The 15,350-nt window shown below is 40.0% G+C and overlaps 1 protein-coding gene across 1 annotated transcript in view; it reads left to right on the forward strand.

The window, feature by feature from the left end:
- The first annotated feature begins 1,199 nt into the window (after positions 1–1,199).
- Positions 1,200–15,350, forward strand: part of LOC311076763 (zinc finger SWIM domain-containing protein 6) — an 81,271-nt gene continuing 67,120 nt past the window's right edge. The window contains exon 1 of the mRNA XM_084105187.1: positions 1,200–1,757. Within this exon, the coding sequence (XP_083961313.1) occupies positions 1,331–1,757 (427 nt within the window). The 5' untranslated portion in view covers positions 1,200–1,330. The remainder of the gene's footprint in view (positions 1,758–15,350) is intronic.

Raw genomic sequence — 15,350 nt, forward strand, 5'->3', positions numbered from 1 at the left:
TTTGAAATAAGTCTCTTCTGCTCAGCAGAGCTGCATTTATTTGATCAAAAATACAGTAAAAACTGTGAAATATTATTACAATTTAAAAGAACTGTTTTCTATGTGAATATATAGTAAAGTGCAATTTATTCCTGTGATCAAAGCTGAATTTTCAGCATCATTACTTCAGAAATCATGATTTGCTGCTCAAGAAACATTTATGATTATTATCAATGTTGAAAACAGTTTTAGCTGCTTAATATTATTAATTAAAAAAAATTGGAAATCATGATACACTGCCATTCAAAAGTTTGGGGCAAGTAAGATGTAATAAAATAAATAAATAAAATAAAATAATAATTTTATTTAGCAAAGGCACATTAAATTGATAGAAAAAAACAGTAAATACATTTATGAAATTAATAAATATGACAACAAAGTTATATTTATAATAAATGCTGTTTTGACCTTTCTATTCAAGAAAGTATGTTTACACAAAAATACTAAGCAGCTAAAAAAAGGTTTTTTTTACATTGATAATAATCATAAATGTTTCTTGAGCATCAAATCATCATATTAGAATGATTTCTGAAGGATCATGTGACACTGAAGACTGGAGTAATGATGCTGAAAATTCAGCTTTGATCACAGGAATAAATTACACTTTAACATCTATTCACATAGAAAACAGCTATTCTAAATTGTAATAATATTTCACAATAGGCTATTACTGTTTTTATTGTGTTTTTAATGAAATAAATGCAGGCTTGGTGAGCAGAAGACACTTCTTTCAAAAACATTAAAAAACCTAATGTTTCCAAACTTTAGTCCGGTACAGTATATGAATATTGCTCCTTCTTAAATGCACGATATGTTTACGTTATTTGTGTTAAAGAGTTTTTCTCACCAATATCAGGTGTCTTGCTCAGTAGTTGCACACATTTGGGAATACAAATACACATTTGTATTTTCTTTAAATATTTCTTCATAAATCTTAGGGATTTTTATTATTATTTATATAACGAAGAGATTTAAGAAGTGAGATTAATTCAGTGTCAAAATAAGGATATTCCAACCTCTCCTGCCTCTTCCTGTTGTGAACTTATGACACTCATTATGACTCCAGCAATGACTCCGCCCCCATTCCTTTTTTAGCACGGCTGCAGACGCACAGGCCACGCCCCTTTCTTATTTAGTCTACACAAAGACTCCGAAGCCCCGCCCTTTTGACCAAATAAGTCCAGGCTGTCCTTACACGGCGAACAATCGATGCGCGTCGCAGCCTTTTCCTTTCCTTATCCCGTTTATATAGTACGGCGACTTCCGCCCTTGCCGTTAAAGCAGTGCGATCATGGCGGAGCGCGTTCAGCAGCCCCCAGCTAAACGGCTCTGCTGCCGACCCGGGTATAGCACGACATGTAGACCGGGGCAGCGAGCCGGTGGAACCGTATGCGGAGGTTCGGGTTCTGGTCAAGGGGGATCCAGCAAAACCCAGAGCCCCGAATCGCTTTTGGACATTGCAGCGCGGAAAGTAGCGGAGAAGTGGCCGTTCCAACGGGTGGAGGAGCGTTTCGAGCGCATCCCGGAGCCCGTACAGCGGCGGATCGTGTACTGGTCTTTCCCGAGGAGCGAACGGGAGATCTGCATGTATTCCTCGTTCAACACGGGCGGAGAGGAGAGCGCGTCCAGCGGGGAGAGCGTTGACGAGACGCGGTTACCGTTCCGACGCGGCATCGCATTGCTGGAGAGCGGCTGTGTGGACAACGTATTACAAGTCGGTGAGTGTGTGGATGTAAACTCTCGCGGCTTGGAAAATATTTACATTTATTTATATTCCAGTCACCATCAACACGGTCGAGAGAAAACGTTCGATTGTCGTTTAAAAGAGGAACACGAGTCGGAATGAAAGGGACTATTGAATTTGCATCGAACAAAGGGAGGAATACAACGGGTTTAAATCTCCCGACAGGGTGCCTGGATGACGTTTCGTTTCGAACTTATCGATACATTTTTCGAACGTTCTAAATACAAAAGCGCTACAATGCATCCGTGCGAGATAAACAGCGCGGAAGTGGAGCTCGATGTCGCGCAATCCATTCAGCGTTTAAAACGCGTTGTTTTCGTTATTCTGTCGCATCTGTGTTGTGTGGTGTTCAACTTTAGTCGGTGTGGTGGCGTATTAATCGTGTATTTTCACGTATGGCGGTTGAAATGTCAAATCTTGCGAAGGTTGTCTGGTCTGTTTATTTTTCTGAAGTGAAAGCGTGGGGGGTGGTGATGGTGGTGGGGGGGAGGTATTATTGGCGTAGTAAGTCTACTTCTGGATGTAGAGCTGTCATGTCAACTAAAAAGCAGTACTGGGGTATAAGCGAATATTTTTTTTTTATAGCAAAGCCTCTGTTTTCGCAGCGAAACACTATTGGTTTTTTATTTAGTGGGTGCGCATATCAAATAGCCGTCAGGCATCCCTATTGAAATTGGCACTTTGTTCCCATTTTCATGTTCGCTTGTGTCTTTTCAGCTTTCTGTCACTCTCCAAAAGGAAGGGAAACAAAAGCGGCTTTTTATTTTCTTTCACTGCTTGTTAAATGGAAAAGATTTGGGAAAGGGGTGGGAGGAATGGCGATTTAAAGACGCAGTGCCTCATTTTTTTTTTAAATGGCCCCTACGTTCCAGCTGACCCTTGTGACGTCAGCGTGCTTCTCGAAATTGTCAGAGTAGCTGCAAATGCGTTATCCAGCACTATATCTAATGATTCACCCGTTTTGTCGTATTGCAACTTTATCCAGCTTTGTTTTTAAAAGTCCCCGCAATTAGCCGTGGCTCTCCGCCCTTTGGAAACAATTCAAGATTTTAATCACATTAGTGCCTTTGCTTAATTTGAATTGTAATGCAATCAGCAAACATAATTTTCTGCATGACCATTCCCCCCTCCTCCACGTCCGTAGCCTGCTGGAGGAGAGGCGCCTCAGCTGGGCTTTATGCCCTCACCCTTCAGCCAAAATGGGTTTCTGCTCTCAGGAACGCACACATACACACACAAGCCTGTGTGTCTTCCCTGCCCGGAGCCTCTTAAAAACGGACTGGCTGTCTCGGAAGATCAAGGGCTCTTGCCCTTTTTCCAACAGACTACGTGGAGCTCTCTGCTTTTGATTCAGAGAGAAGCGATTTTTCCCTTTGTGTGCGCCTCATTCCGAGCTCCGGCGATGGGAAATGACAAGCCTGCGCGCACGGGGAGGGTTTCTTGGCTGATTGCATCCCAGTATGGAATGCTCTGCAAAAATAAAGCCAAGCAGCGATAAATAAAAGATGCAATCTTGCGACGCAGGCAGGGCTGGTGGTGGGGTGTGTGTGTGTGTGTGTGCTTTCAGCAGACCCGGATTAGCCCCGATAGGTAGAGCTCACCGTGACGAACGAGCCGAGACCGAATTCAGGACAGGAATTTGTTTTGCTTTCTATCATATGTAGGGGGAGGGGATGCAATAAAGCCATATTTCTCATAAACATGGCCGTGGCTTCCTCCTGTTGGCCATGTTACCCTAGATTTACATACCTCATCTTTTTTTGTGCACGTAGAGAATGTGAAGGATGAATCTGATCTTGTGGGAGAAGTGTGTTTGTTTTCATCAACAATTGATGTAGGAGCACACTGCGGGATTATTGCACGCTCCCTGTAGCGTGCGCTCCTCCGAACGGATTGCTGTGGAAACCAGCGTGGCATTAAAGCTCTGGGAACGAGGGTTGCAGTCGCAAACGTCATATATTTATAAGCAGCGCTTATGCATCCCTTGCTGTGATCCTCATATTGATCACGCGAGCCTGAAAGGTCACCAGGTTCAAGTTCACCCCCCCCCCCCCCCCCCTCTTTCCAGCCGTGTGTTATGTTTCCATCTGTCACGACTTTATTAGGCTTGCCGATCGGTTATTTAATGCTGATCCTATTAGGTGCCTTTTGGTTGCGATATGTTTGCCAATATGCTCAGCTGTTAAAGATCAATGGGAATTAACAGCAGATATGGTGGATCATGTGATGCGTGCGCCGTTTGATGTGTAATAAAATAACAGAGGCGGCTGCAAAGGTCAGAGGTCAACATGGTATATGTCACCGCTTTCAGTTGCCGTAATAACTTGACGGTTAAATCTCAAAGAGACTGAGTGATGTCATTTTCCATTATTATAGTTTGAGTCAGGACGTTTTGCGGCTTGTTCTCGGAAATACTCAAGTTTTCTGAAATTCTAGCATTGATGTTAATGGCAGAACCATATGCGAGTCCCTGAGGTGTATCGATCAGATCAAGAAGACGGTGTCATAGTGGCGTAATGATATAACGGGACAGAATAAACTGATTTGTTTATTGATCTCGCATCAGAGGAGATGCTGATTTCCATCAGCCTTATTAACCCAGAGAGTGTGTGTGTGTGTGTGTAAGAGAAAGAATAAAAAATGCACATGCTGTAATGTGTGTTCCAGCTCACTGAACCAGTGGAAAGAAAAGCCTTATGCCTGCGTTAACATTTCTGTCATTCATACACAGAAGTGCAAAATTTAAGATGTACAACTTAAATCTTGCATGAGGCTGTTGGTTTTGTGGCCGTCAGAAATGCCATGTGTGTCTGAGAGAGAGGCATCTGGGCGTTTCAGGCTGTCGTCTGGTAGATTCGAGGTCAGTGTGTCTGTGTTGTTGCTTTATGATGCTTCATAAGACTCATGACGCGATGCCGCTTCTTCACCTTCCGATCACACATTTGAGATGTTTTGGAGGAAGATACCAAGACTTTTCTCACTTTGTTCCTGAAATAAATTATTAAATGTCAAAATATGTAAATGAACTGATGCGTGATGTAATTAGCATACTATTCCAGCAATATATAACACGTATGCATGTATACACATTTTTTTAAATGCATAGAATACTCTACTGTGTCCCACAATGCAATGTGGTTGACTTGATACACCACTGAACCACACTTTTTTTTAAATGAGACTTCAAAAGTGAAGTCCTTTTTTATTTCAAGTTGGATTAAAAATGCAGAATTAGAGTTTATTTCTAAGATGATTTGCACTACACATTTGAAAAGTGTGTGAAAAACCGGTTGTTGTTTTTTTAAATAGAATGCAGTATTTCATAATTAGCAAGCTCATATGATGCAAGTAATTTCCCAGAAATTCTGCATTTCATATGTAATGCAAGTTTTCTCTTTAAAATTAGATAAGTTATTTTGGTAACACTTTACAATAAGGTTCATTGGTTAACTAACTTAGTTAACATAAACTAAGAATGAACAATACTTCTACAGCATTTATTAATCTTAGTTAATATTAATTTCAACATTTACTAATACATTATTAAAATCAAAGGTTGTATTTGTTAACATTAGTTAATGCACTGTGAACTAACATGAACACACAATGAACAGCTGTATTTTTACTAACTAACATTAACAAAGATTAATAAATACTGTAATAAATGTATTGATCATTGTAAGTTCATGTTAGTTAATACATTAATTAATGTTAACTAATGAACCTTATTGTAAAGTGTTACCATTATTTAAGTTATTTTGCTTACACTTTACAATAAGGTTTCATTAGTTACCTGCATTATTTAACATGAGAATCAACAATACTTCTACAGCATTTGTTAATGTTATATTCAACATTTACTAATACATTATTAAAATCAAAGGTTGTATTTGTTAACATTAGTTAATGCACTGTGAACTAACATGAACACACAATGAACTGCTGTATTTTTTTATTAACTAACTTCAACAAAGATCAAGTAATAAATGTTTTGCTCATGGTTTGTTCATGTTAACAAATGAAGCCTTATTGTAAAGTGTCACCATTATTTGTAATTTAGCATTAAAGCACTGACTGGCATTGAACGCTCCGTGTCCCTGAGCAGCTTTGAGAAGTCAGATTGACAGTAAGTCTACAGATTTGCACCATGTATTGAAAGTTAGCGCTCCACCCACAATGCTCTTTGATGTAGTTTGTGGTGGAGGGCATAAGCTGTGCTCTTCTGCTGCAGGGTCTGCTCTATCAGACGCTAGTTTGCTCCACACAACTCATACTTCAGTTAAAAGGCTTGCTTAAGCAAGAGCTTGATCACTAGCATTACCAGTCACATAAAAGCCCAGAGATTCACTCTTGTGGAATTCGGTCCGTTGCAGAGATTTGGAGAGCTACGTTGCGAAATATCACATCATAACGAACTGCATTTTGACTTCATCGTGAAGTTTAGCCTGAATGTTACATTCCAAACTACTGCGTTGCCCCAAAGCTCCTCGTTTCAGGAAAGGGAAAACCAGAAGCTTAGCTAGTCATCCTAGCTTTTAACTCAAATGTTTCCATGCATGACACAGGTTGATGCTTTGTGTTCGTCAAAGCAAAGATGGAGGATTCTGGTGTTGAGCTTCTACGGCTCATCCGTCTCTCATGAGTTCAGAGGTTGTAATCCAAATGAGGGTTTAAGTGATGTTGGTCAGAATAAAGACTTGCTGGGCGTCCTCACATTTCTTTGTGAATGAAGATAGGAAGCTTTTATAGTATGCATTAGGTGTGTGTTTAATCGATGCCTTGTGTTTTAGTCATGCTTCCACAGGGAATGATGGGAAATAGAGTTTTGCCATAAAACCCAGCTAAATTAGTGACGTACAAGTTGAAATTCACACATAATCATGATCAATATCGGCGAGCTTCCAATTTGATTTGTAGGATTTATCATTATATATGCGTTTTATGAATTGGCAGTGGTTTATTTGATCTTCAAAGCCCTCAAAATGCCCTAAAACTGCTAAAAATATATATTTATTTGTGTTTTATAAGGTGAATTCAGAGTGTTAAATTGCAGATACACATTATATTTTAATGCAATTAACTATTTTGATTATTAAAGGGGATGTCTAAAGCTATTTCATGCATTCTGACAGTTAAAGAGTTGGCCTTTTATAAATCTGATCAAACTAAAACTCTTTAGAGATATGAAGGATGCAATACTGTACTCTATAAGTACTCAAGATTAACTGAGTAATTAACTAACCAATCAGAGATGGGCAGAAACGGTGTGTGTTATGTACTCTGTAATATAAGTAGATTTAACTATTTATTGAACTTTTATCATATTGCTTTTATCACCATTTTATAGAAGAAATGAAGTACTTGAGGGTTTGTGGCTGTGGTAAAATCACTGAATCTCGTATCTCAAACATGAGGTAAATGAAGTGCGTACAGTAAGCAGTCGGCAGTCATTTTCTGTAGCGTTTGACCTTTTTCTGGAGGATCGTAGTGTTTCTGGGTATGTGCGCACTTCAGTCTGAGAGTCAAGTATCTGGAGAGGATCAAGGAGTTGGACTTCCTCTCGACAGGGTCGCGGCACGACGACACACTGCCTTTACGTCAGTATTGTTTCTCCCTGTATTATGTTCAAGCCTGAAGTAAGATGTTTCCCAGTAGGCGCTTGTGTATGCGTTTCAGACCGTGATTGACTGGAATGTGCTCCGCTTCCCAACATCTACATACTTGAGCGGCATCCAGTGCCCTGGACGGGTGGAGTTTGGTCACAAGGCCCTAAATGAATAACACCACTATCTTAAATCACTTTCTAACGCCTAACATGCTCCAAACAGAAGCTCTTGAAGTGCACGATTTGCATTGCAACTTTTGGTTGTAAACCTTATTTTGCTCTGTTTTTATAATGGAGATGCATTGGCATTCTCTCTGTCAAAGTGTCAAGTCACCTTTATTTATATAGCGCTTTTTACAGTACAGATTGTTTCAAAGCAGCTTTACAGAGATAACAGGAAAATAATGCAACAAAGTTTGTTTCTAGAAGAAAATAGTGTCATAGTCCATCTTAAGTAAGTTCAGTGATGGTTCATTTTTGTTGTAAAAAAGTATTTAGTTCTGGAGTTCCGCTCTGGAGTAATCCGTGATGTCATCGTCCAGCTCAGTTCAGTTCTCACATAATGGTGTCAATGCAGGCAGATCAATAATACTGTTGAATATTAAATTAAATGTCCCTAACTTAGCAGGCCAAAATCCAAAGGCGAAAAAGGCGACGGTGTCAAGGAACCAAAACCTTGGGAGAAACCAGACTCTGTTCAGAACGAGCGAACAGCGTATGATTATGATTCAGGCAGCATTATAGGTCAGAAGTCAGACTGGATTCAGAATATAATAGTGTAGACTTTAGCATGCATGCATCCTTACATTTTACATATGTTGACTGGCTATTGCTTTATTCCCTTTGCATGCATTCAGCCAAGTCGGCGTCTTTGTTCTTCAGCTTAAGATCCATATGCGGCCCATCTGTGCATATGGTGTTGTCATATGAAGCGAATACCTTTTGAATCTCACTCTCCATTATCAGTGATCTTAGAGGTTATAATGCGTTCTGGCTCGTGCAGCACCAAAGCCCTCATGAAGCTATAGGTGTTTGTAGACTGTGATTTTAGTATTTTTATTATTTGGGTTGTGTTCACAGTCTGAATGAAGACTCCTCGCCCTCATTCGCTCTCTCTCCCCATCATTGTTTCCCTTTATTGTCTGAATCAATACATTCAGATGAAGATAATGGGTGATCATTCAAATGCATGGCAATAAACTATGCTTTTTGTGCATTGAAAGAAGCCGTTGATGTGTTTTTCAGTGCATTCATTGGGTGTTTATCAGCATTAAATTGAAATGCAAATGGAATTCAATGTTGTTGTTGCAGAATCAATTTTTCCTCTGGTGGTGGAGATTGTCGAGTTAGTATCGAGCTGAAGTAGAGAGTTCAAGCACACGAACCCAAGGCCGGGGTCAGTGATTTCAAAAGGTTATTCTTTAGTTGTCTTTGAGAGAGGGGTTGCATGACTACTGAGGTACTTATCAAAACAATACTTGAAGTACTTATGGTTTGTTACCATTTCAAAAAATACATCTAGTTTGTGTCAACAAGTGTTTATTAACTGACAGCCCAATGTTTGCAACAGTTACGTCACATTAAAATAACGCGTTTCATTCTGTATTTGACGTTGACGTGCAACATTATAAGCTTAGCATCCACTTATTTTTAATAAGTACTCTGCGACCACTAAAAAAGTATGTTCTATGTATGAATGTGATCTGGACGTACTACATTCGCTGTGTTGTCATTTCACATTTAGTTTGCCATTCACAAATCCTGCTCTCCTGTGGCCTCATGCATGGGATAGTATGTAAATATTATGCAATGGTAAACATGTCAGATATTTAATGCTGCAGTCACATGACATCAGATTGTGTGTTATTTAGCAAGTGGCATCCGGTTCTCCTCTTTTAAATTAAGAAGTCATTAAATGTGACTGCTGACTGATACTACTTTCGGTTCATTCGTCAATTAGAAAATGGAAGGTCAAGTCGAGAGCATTGCATTGTGGGATATAGCGCCCAGTGCAGTGTGCTCTGCTCTGCTTGCTGTTTATTATGCCAGAAATAGTAGTATGCTATCTGAGTATGCAAGCCATGCACAGGTCAAAAGGTTCGAATAATTCGACTTTTTAAATGTTTTAAAATCACTTATGCTCAGTTTTTGATGCTTAATGTTTTTTGTAGAAACCATGATTTTTTTTTTTTTTTTTTTCACAATTTAAATAGTATCTTTTGGAACATTATAAATGTCTTTACTGTAACTTTTGATCAATTTAATGCATGCTTGATGAATAAAAGTATTAATTTACTTTCTGTCTTTTAAAAAAAATCTTTTGAATGGTAGTGTGTCACGGTTTACACAAATATTAAGCACAGCAAAAACTATTTTCAACACTGATAATAATCATAAATGTTTCTTGATCATCAAATCATCATATTAGAGTGATTTCTGAAGGATCATGTGACACTGAAGACTGGAGTAATGATGATGAAAATTCAGCTTTGATCACAGGAATAAATTACATTTTAAAATATATTCACATAGAAAACAGTTATTGTAAATTCACAATTTTTACTGTATTTTTGATCAAATAAATGCAGCCTTGCTGAGCATATTATTCGAATAATTCCGAACTTTTGACTGGTAGTGTTCATGGGATATAACAGTGCAGAAGTAGTTCGAGTAGTATGTTATTCTGAACACCGCACACTTCCCCTTTAAGAGATTTTCTGTACTAACCTTCAGCTTGCACTTGGGCAAGGAGCATGGGAAGTCTAAATATTATTAGCTCATTCTCTGGTTTGTTTCACAGGGAGGCGTTTGATGGAGGAGTGAGCGTCTTTAATTGCTTTAAGGGCCGCAGCTGTATGGGTTTTTTTGTTAGTTAATATTTAGTTAATCTCTAGACTCCAGACCTGCGGGAGAGTTTTCCAGCACCTCTTCATCCATCTTGCGCTGATCTGTATTCCTCCAGCACCATTAACCTTCAGCGAGGGTGAGGACGAGGGGGGCGAGGAGTTGAATTTGTGGGGGCAGGGATGCCGAGGACTCTCTCTTGGCTCTGTTTGTTTTCCATTACACTGCTTTACGCCCGCTTCGTTCTCCTGGCCTGCGTTTGAGGACATCAGGGCTCACCGCAGGTCCATACGGCACCAGGCCCGATAAAAAGGCTCAGTATTCCCGCGCTCACGGCATTGGACCCGAATGCAGGGAATTACCTCAAAAGCCAGATTGCCTGTCCTGTCCCTAATCCAGGCTACAGCGAGACCCTGGCAGCGAGTCTGGGTTTTTACGGATACCCCGAAGCGCGCTGACGCACAAACCGGGCGAGTCTCGCAGGGAGACCGGCCTTAAACGTAACGCAACCATATGTTGATGGACGGCGAGCGGGTTATTTGTCCCGAACCCTCGCTGCACCGCGAGTCCCTCGTTTCCAAGACCCAATCGGTCTTCATTATCTAGGCCGCAGCTGAGACCTGGAAACGGCGTGGTGATGAATGAGACCTTTAAGCTCACATTAATAGCTAACTATTGCTCATAAGGAGCTTTAGATTGGCGCTCGCTGCTTGATTGGTGCGCCGCTCTCCGCTAATGTCTTTGTGTGTCTTTGAAGAGGCTCGGTGAAAGCGCTTCAAGTACTTTGGTATGCTAAAGCAACCATTTTTACTTTTTTGGGTTCTCAATGGCTGTTTGGAGGCCTCTGTGTGAAGTGCAGCATGGCTTTGACATGTAAAGTCCATCGAGGGACACAAAAACATTGCAAATTTAAGACCCTAAAACTGCTCTGGCCCATCATGTAATCAATGTTTCACCACAAGAATGTTTTGTCATCATTTACTCGTCCTCAAGCTCCAATAATGACAAACAAGCACCAGTAAAGTAGTTCATAAGACTCATGCACAGATACTGTCTCTTGAAGGATTCCTCTCAGTTTACAATGTCATTTTGTGCAGATGTAAGTTGTAATATTACGCTTATGACCTGTATATATTAACTGATTTAATTGCATATGTATTGGGTTCATTTGGGGGAGTTACCGGGTCTTCAGGTTACCGGGTCAGCCCTCATTATTGACTATGATTGCATTACTTGAGTTTTCTTCTTCCAAAAACATTAATATTCGCTGTGTTATTTTGTTCCTGTCTGTTTTTGTCAACAGAAGGATTTTTGCACTTTGTTGACAGAACTGGACTACTGTTATTTAGAGCTGCATTGATTAATCGTTAAAAGATCGCGATCTCGATTAAAACACCGCCGTGATCTCATTCCTAAATGACAATGATTTGCTTGTCTATTATTCTTTGACAAGTATGATCACTGTGAACATTAAGATCTGCGTTTTGATCCAGAGAGCGCCGTTATCATGTATAGGTATGAAACCGCTTCACAAACTGTCTTTTCAAACACACTTTATCATTATTTCTGTGTGACAAATATTCCAATTATCATAGAAGAACTGGGATAAAAGTTTGGATATTTACACTGATGTCTACGGTAAAGATCAAAATAGAGCAAATCACCTTTTGAAAGTAACCTGACACTTTAAATAAGGATTGGTGGCGACAAATGAAACAAGTGAAGTATTTTTGAGTGAGTCATTGAATCATTCACCCAATTAAAAAATAAAAATAATAATTCAGATTAATAAAACATTTATAAAATGGACTGCTGCAATTAATATTTTGTCAGAACCATGTTTAGTTGTGCGTGAGAATCATGATCTCTATTTGATACACACAAAAAAATCGTGATTCTCAATTTGTATATAATAACAGCTCTATTATTATTGCACTTGTATGGTGCTGCTTTTTTAGTCCTTTTTTAGGAGTTTGACTACTTTCATACTACTTTTGTTGAATGAAAAAAAAGCTACCGTGACCTTCAGCTCAAGCTCTCCTTTAGTGTTTCATAATGGAAAGAAATGAATACGGGTTTTGAGGGCGAGTAAATAATCGCATGCTTTCGATTTTTGTCTGAACGCTCCCTTTAAAGAGGCCCGCTGCGAGTGTGTCGAGGAGGAGCTCGATGCGGTACGTTTGATGATGACGAGGGGCTGTTATTTCCCTTTTCTCTTGTTTTTCTTCTCTTTGTCTAAGCGTGGTTAACCTGACCACGGAGCAGAGCTAGCAGCTGTGCTCCTGACGATCAGTTTCAAAAGCAAACCCGGGTCACCACTTATCCACCATTTCCTGCTGCAGCTCCCCCTTCTGGGACCCATGTGCTGGATAGACTTACACACACACACACACACACCTCCTCCTTCCGTCTGCTCGCCGGCTTTAATGAGCTATGAAGAACAGGACGCTGAGAGTTTAACCTTCCCAGGGCCGGTCCTGTTCAAACGCCCCGGCTTTAGGTAAACAAAACAAAAGCAGGCTCCTCCGGGGGCCGCACATGCTCACACAGGCCCCGTGTGAATCGTGTTGTTGATCCAACGCCTCGCCCATCATGGTCTCACCCTTCAGCCGCCCCGGCGAGAAGCGAGTGCCAGTCGGTGCAGGAACCAGAAGATCCTGAAGTCCAACAGGTGACGCGTGGGGCTGGTGACGCTGCACACGAGATTTGCTCTTTGGTTGGAAGTGTGTGTTGGGAGTCATCAAACGTGAATCACAATTGCGCCTGCCTACTTCCTTAATGCATGTTTATAGTTTTGTGAATGATTCATCAGTTATTCACAAAAATGTGCTTGTGCTTTTCAGTGTTTATCTATCTTTAAAGGAATAGTTCACTACAGAGTGAATAGGGTAAAATTTTAAAATAAAAGATGTCACCATGAAACTTCCTCAGTTGATTACTTACACAAGTATATTAAAAAAATGTATTACAAGTTTTAGAAATTTGTATGTTTAATTATGCAAATTAGGCATTATCTCATTAAATATGCACAATTTTGCATATATTTTCGGTAGATAGATCTGAACATTTGATAAAGCCAGATGCAAAATTCTTTTTTCGTTTTGTTTACACACAAGATGAAAATAAAAATTCAGGATATATGCTTTCATTACCTAGGGAATCAAAATAAACTGTCCATAGCCTTAAAAAATAGATTTTCGACATATTTTTTTTATTAAAATGTCACATAAATCAGGCCAGGAATGATTTATTAACAAATCCCTCTGAAAATATCTTCAGAATACTGCTAAGTGTATAACTGGAGAGTTTGGTGTACACAGGCTGAGATGTTTGTACTGGAGAATGACAAACTCATTTTGAGAAAACGGCATTTAAAGAGTTTAATAGCTCTAAATGAGAAATCGTCGTTAGCTTTAAATCCCCCTTTGGACATTCACGATTGGTTACTGATAGAAAGGAAATGCCCATATTTGGGATAGCGTTGTGCAGGAGACTCCGAGCTTTACAACGACACCGGTCATGACAGACTTCAGTGAACAGACGGATCTCGGCGTGTCGTGTTGGAATACTAACTTCCTGGTAAATTCGGGAGAAACTTACTGCCGCAAGTAAACAAAATGTAATAAAATAAACATCTTAATGTATATTTTCAACGTTTTCTTTATAGCAGCTTGAAAGAACACATAATGAAGGAGTAAACTAGCCCAAAATCTCAAAACTGACCACCGCATGAAAAATCAATATTTTTGCCTGCCGTGTCTCGCCTTAAAAATGAAAATTCTGTCATAATTTACTCACCCTCAAGTGGTTTCAAACCTGTATGAATTTCTGCTGAACACAAAAGAAGGTATTTTAAAGCATATGAGTAACCAAACCGTTCCAGTGCCCCATTGACTTCATTAGTATTTCCTTTTCTACTATACAAGTCAATGGGGTTCATCAACTGTTCGGTTCCCGACATTCTTCACAATATCTTCTTTTGTGTTCAGCAGAAGACCGAACACCTTGAGGGTGAGTAAATGATGACTGTATTTTAAGTGAACTATTCCTTTAAGCCTGACGTGATGATGATTCTCTATAGCAGAAGGTGCTGTTTTATTGTTTTCGTGTGTGTGTGTGTGTGTGTGGTGGCATGTTTTCCCATCAGGTTTTGAAATGAGGCTGCCAGACGAGGGAAATGGAAACGCTGCGGCACTGCGGAGGCTCGATTTGCTTTCCGAGCCAGAGTATGCAAACTATTGACAGGCCTTTATCATTTTTATTTAGTGGAGCGCGGGAGGCGGGAGTGTGTGTCAATTCACTGGCAGAGCCTAAAACCGATCGAGATTTATGGGTGCGTAAGCAAGACGAATGGATGGGCCTGACTTCTTCCAGAATATGCCATAAATGACATATTTAGCACTGTGAGAATTGGGCGGCGTCCATTAATTCAGCGTGGATATTGACAATGCCGTGAACACCGGTGGAAAGAGGCTAGTTGTGAACTGTAATAATGATTGTAATTCCGTCCGCAAGCCGTGCGAAAAGGCATAACGCTACAAAACGGAATTGGATTCAGAAATGGGGTGCGGCGTGATAAATCACCCGTGTTAAACCAAAAGGGTTAGCAGTCTGTAAATTACACACGGAGAAAGAAAACAAAGGGTTGGGAGCATTTGGGAAATGCATTTATTTTTTTATGCGAGTTCACCCGTTTGTAATCTGACTTACTCCTACATGATGGAATTGTGCAAAATTGCTTGTAAAAGACACCGTGATCCTTTTGTTTAGTTTGCAGCCTCTTGCCTAACCAGAATGATTAGTCTTTGTGTTTGGGATGAAAGGTTGAAGCCATCGGCACATTAAGTTGAAGTTAAGTGAATGAGTTGTTCGAGTCGCGCCGTAAGATAAGCGAATAAGTCATTCTTTGTGTTTGACTCGGTTACAAGCCTGCTTTTGTGCCTCATAAGAGTTCATAGCACCCCCATAAAAGCAGCCAGTGAGTCAGTAACTGTTCAAACGTGGTTTGGAGTGGCTCATATCCTCTAAACGAGTTTTTCTGGATAAGGAATCATTTAACACCAGGCCAGAGGTCTTTAAGAACTCCCCAGTAAGCATTTTTTTTCTCAGAAACACAAG

This window comes from Abramis brama, assembly GCF_963993115.1.
Source record: "Abramis brama genome assembly, chromosome: 25".
Lineage (NCBI taxonomy): Eukaryota > Metazoa > Chordata > Actinopteri > Cypriniformes > Leuciscidae > Abramis > Abramis brama.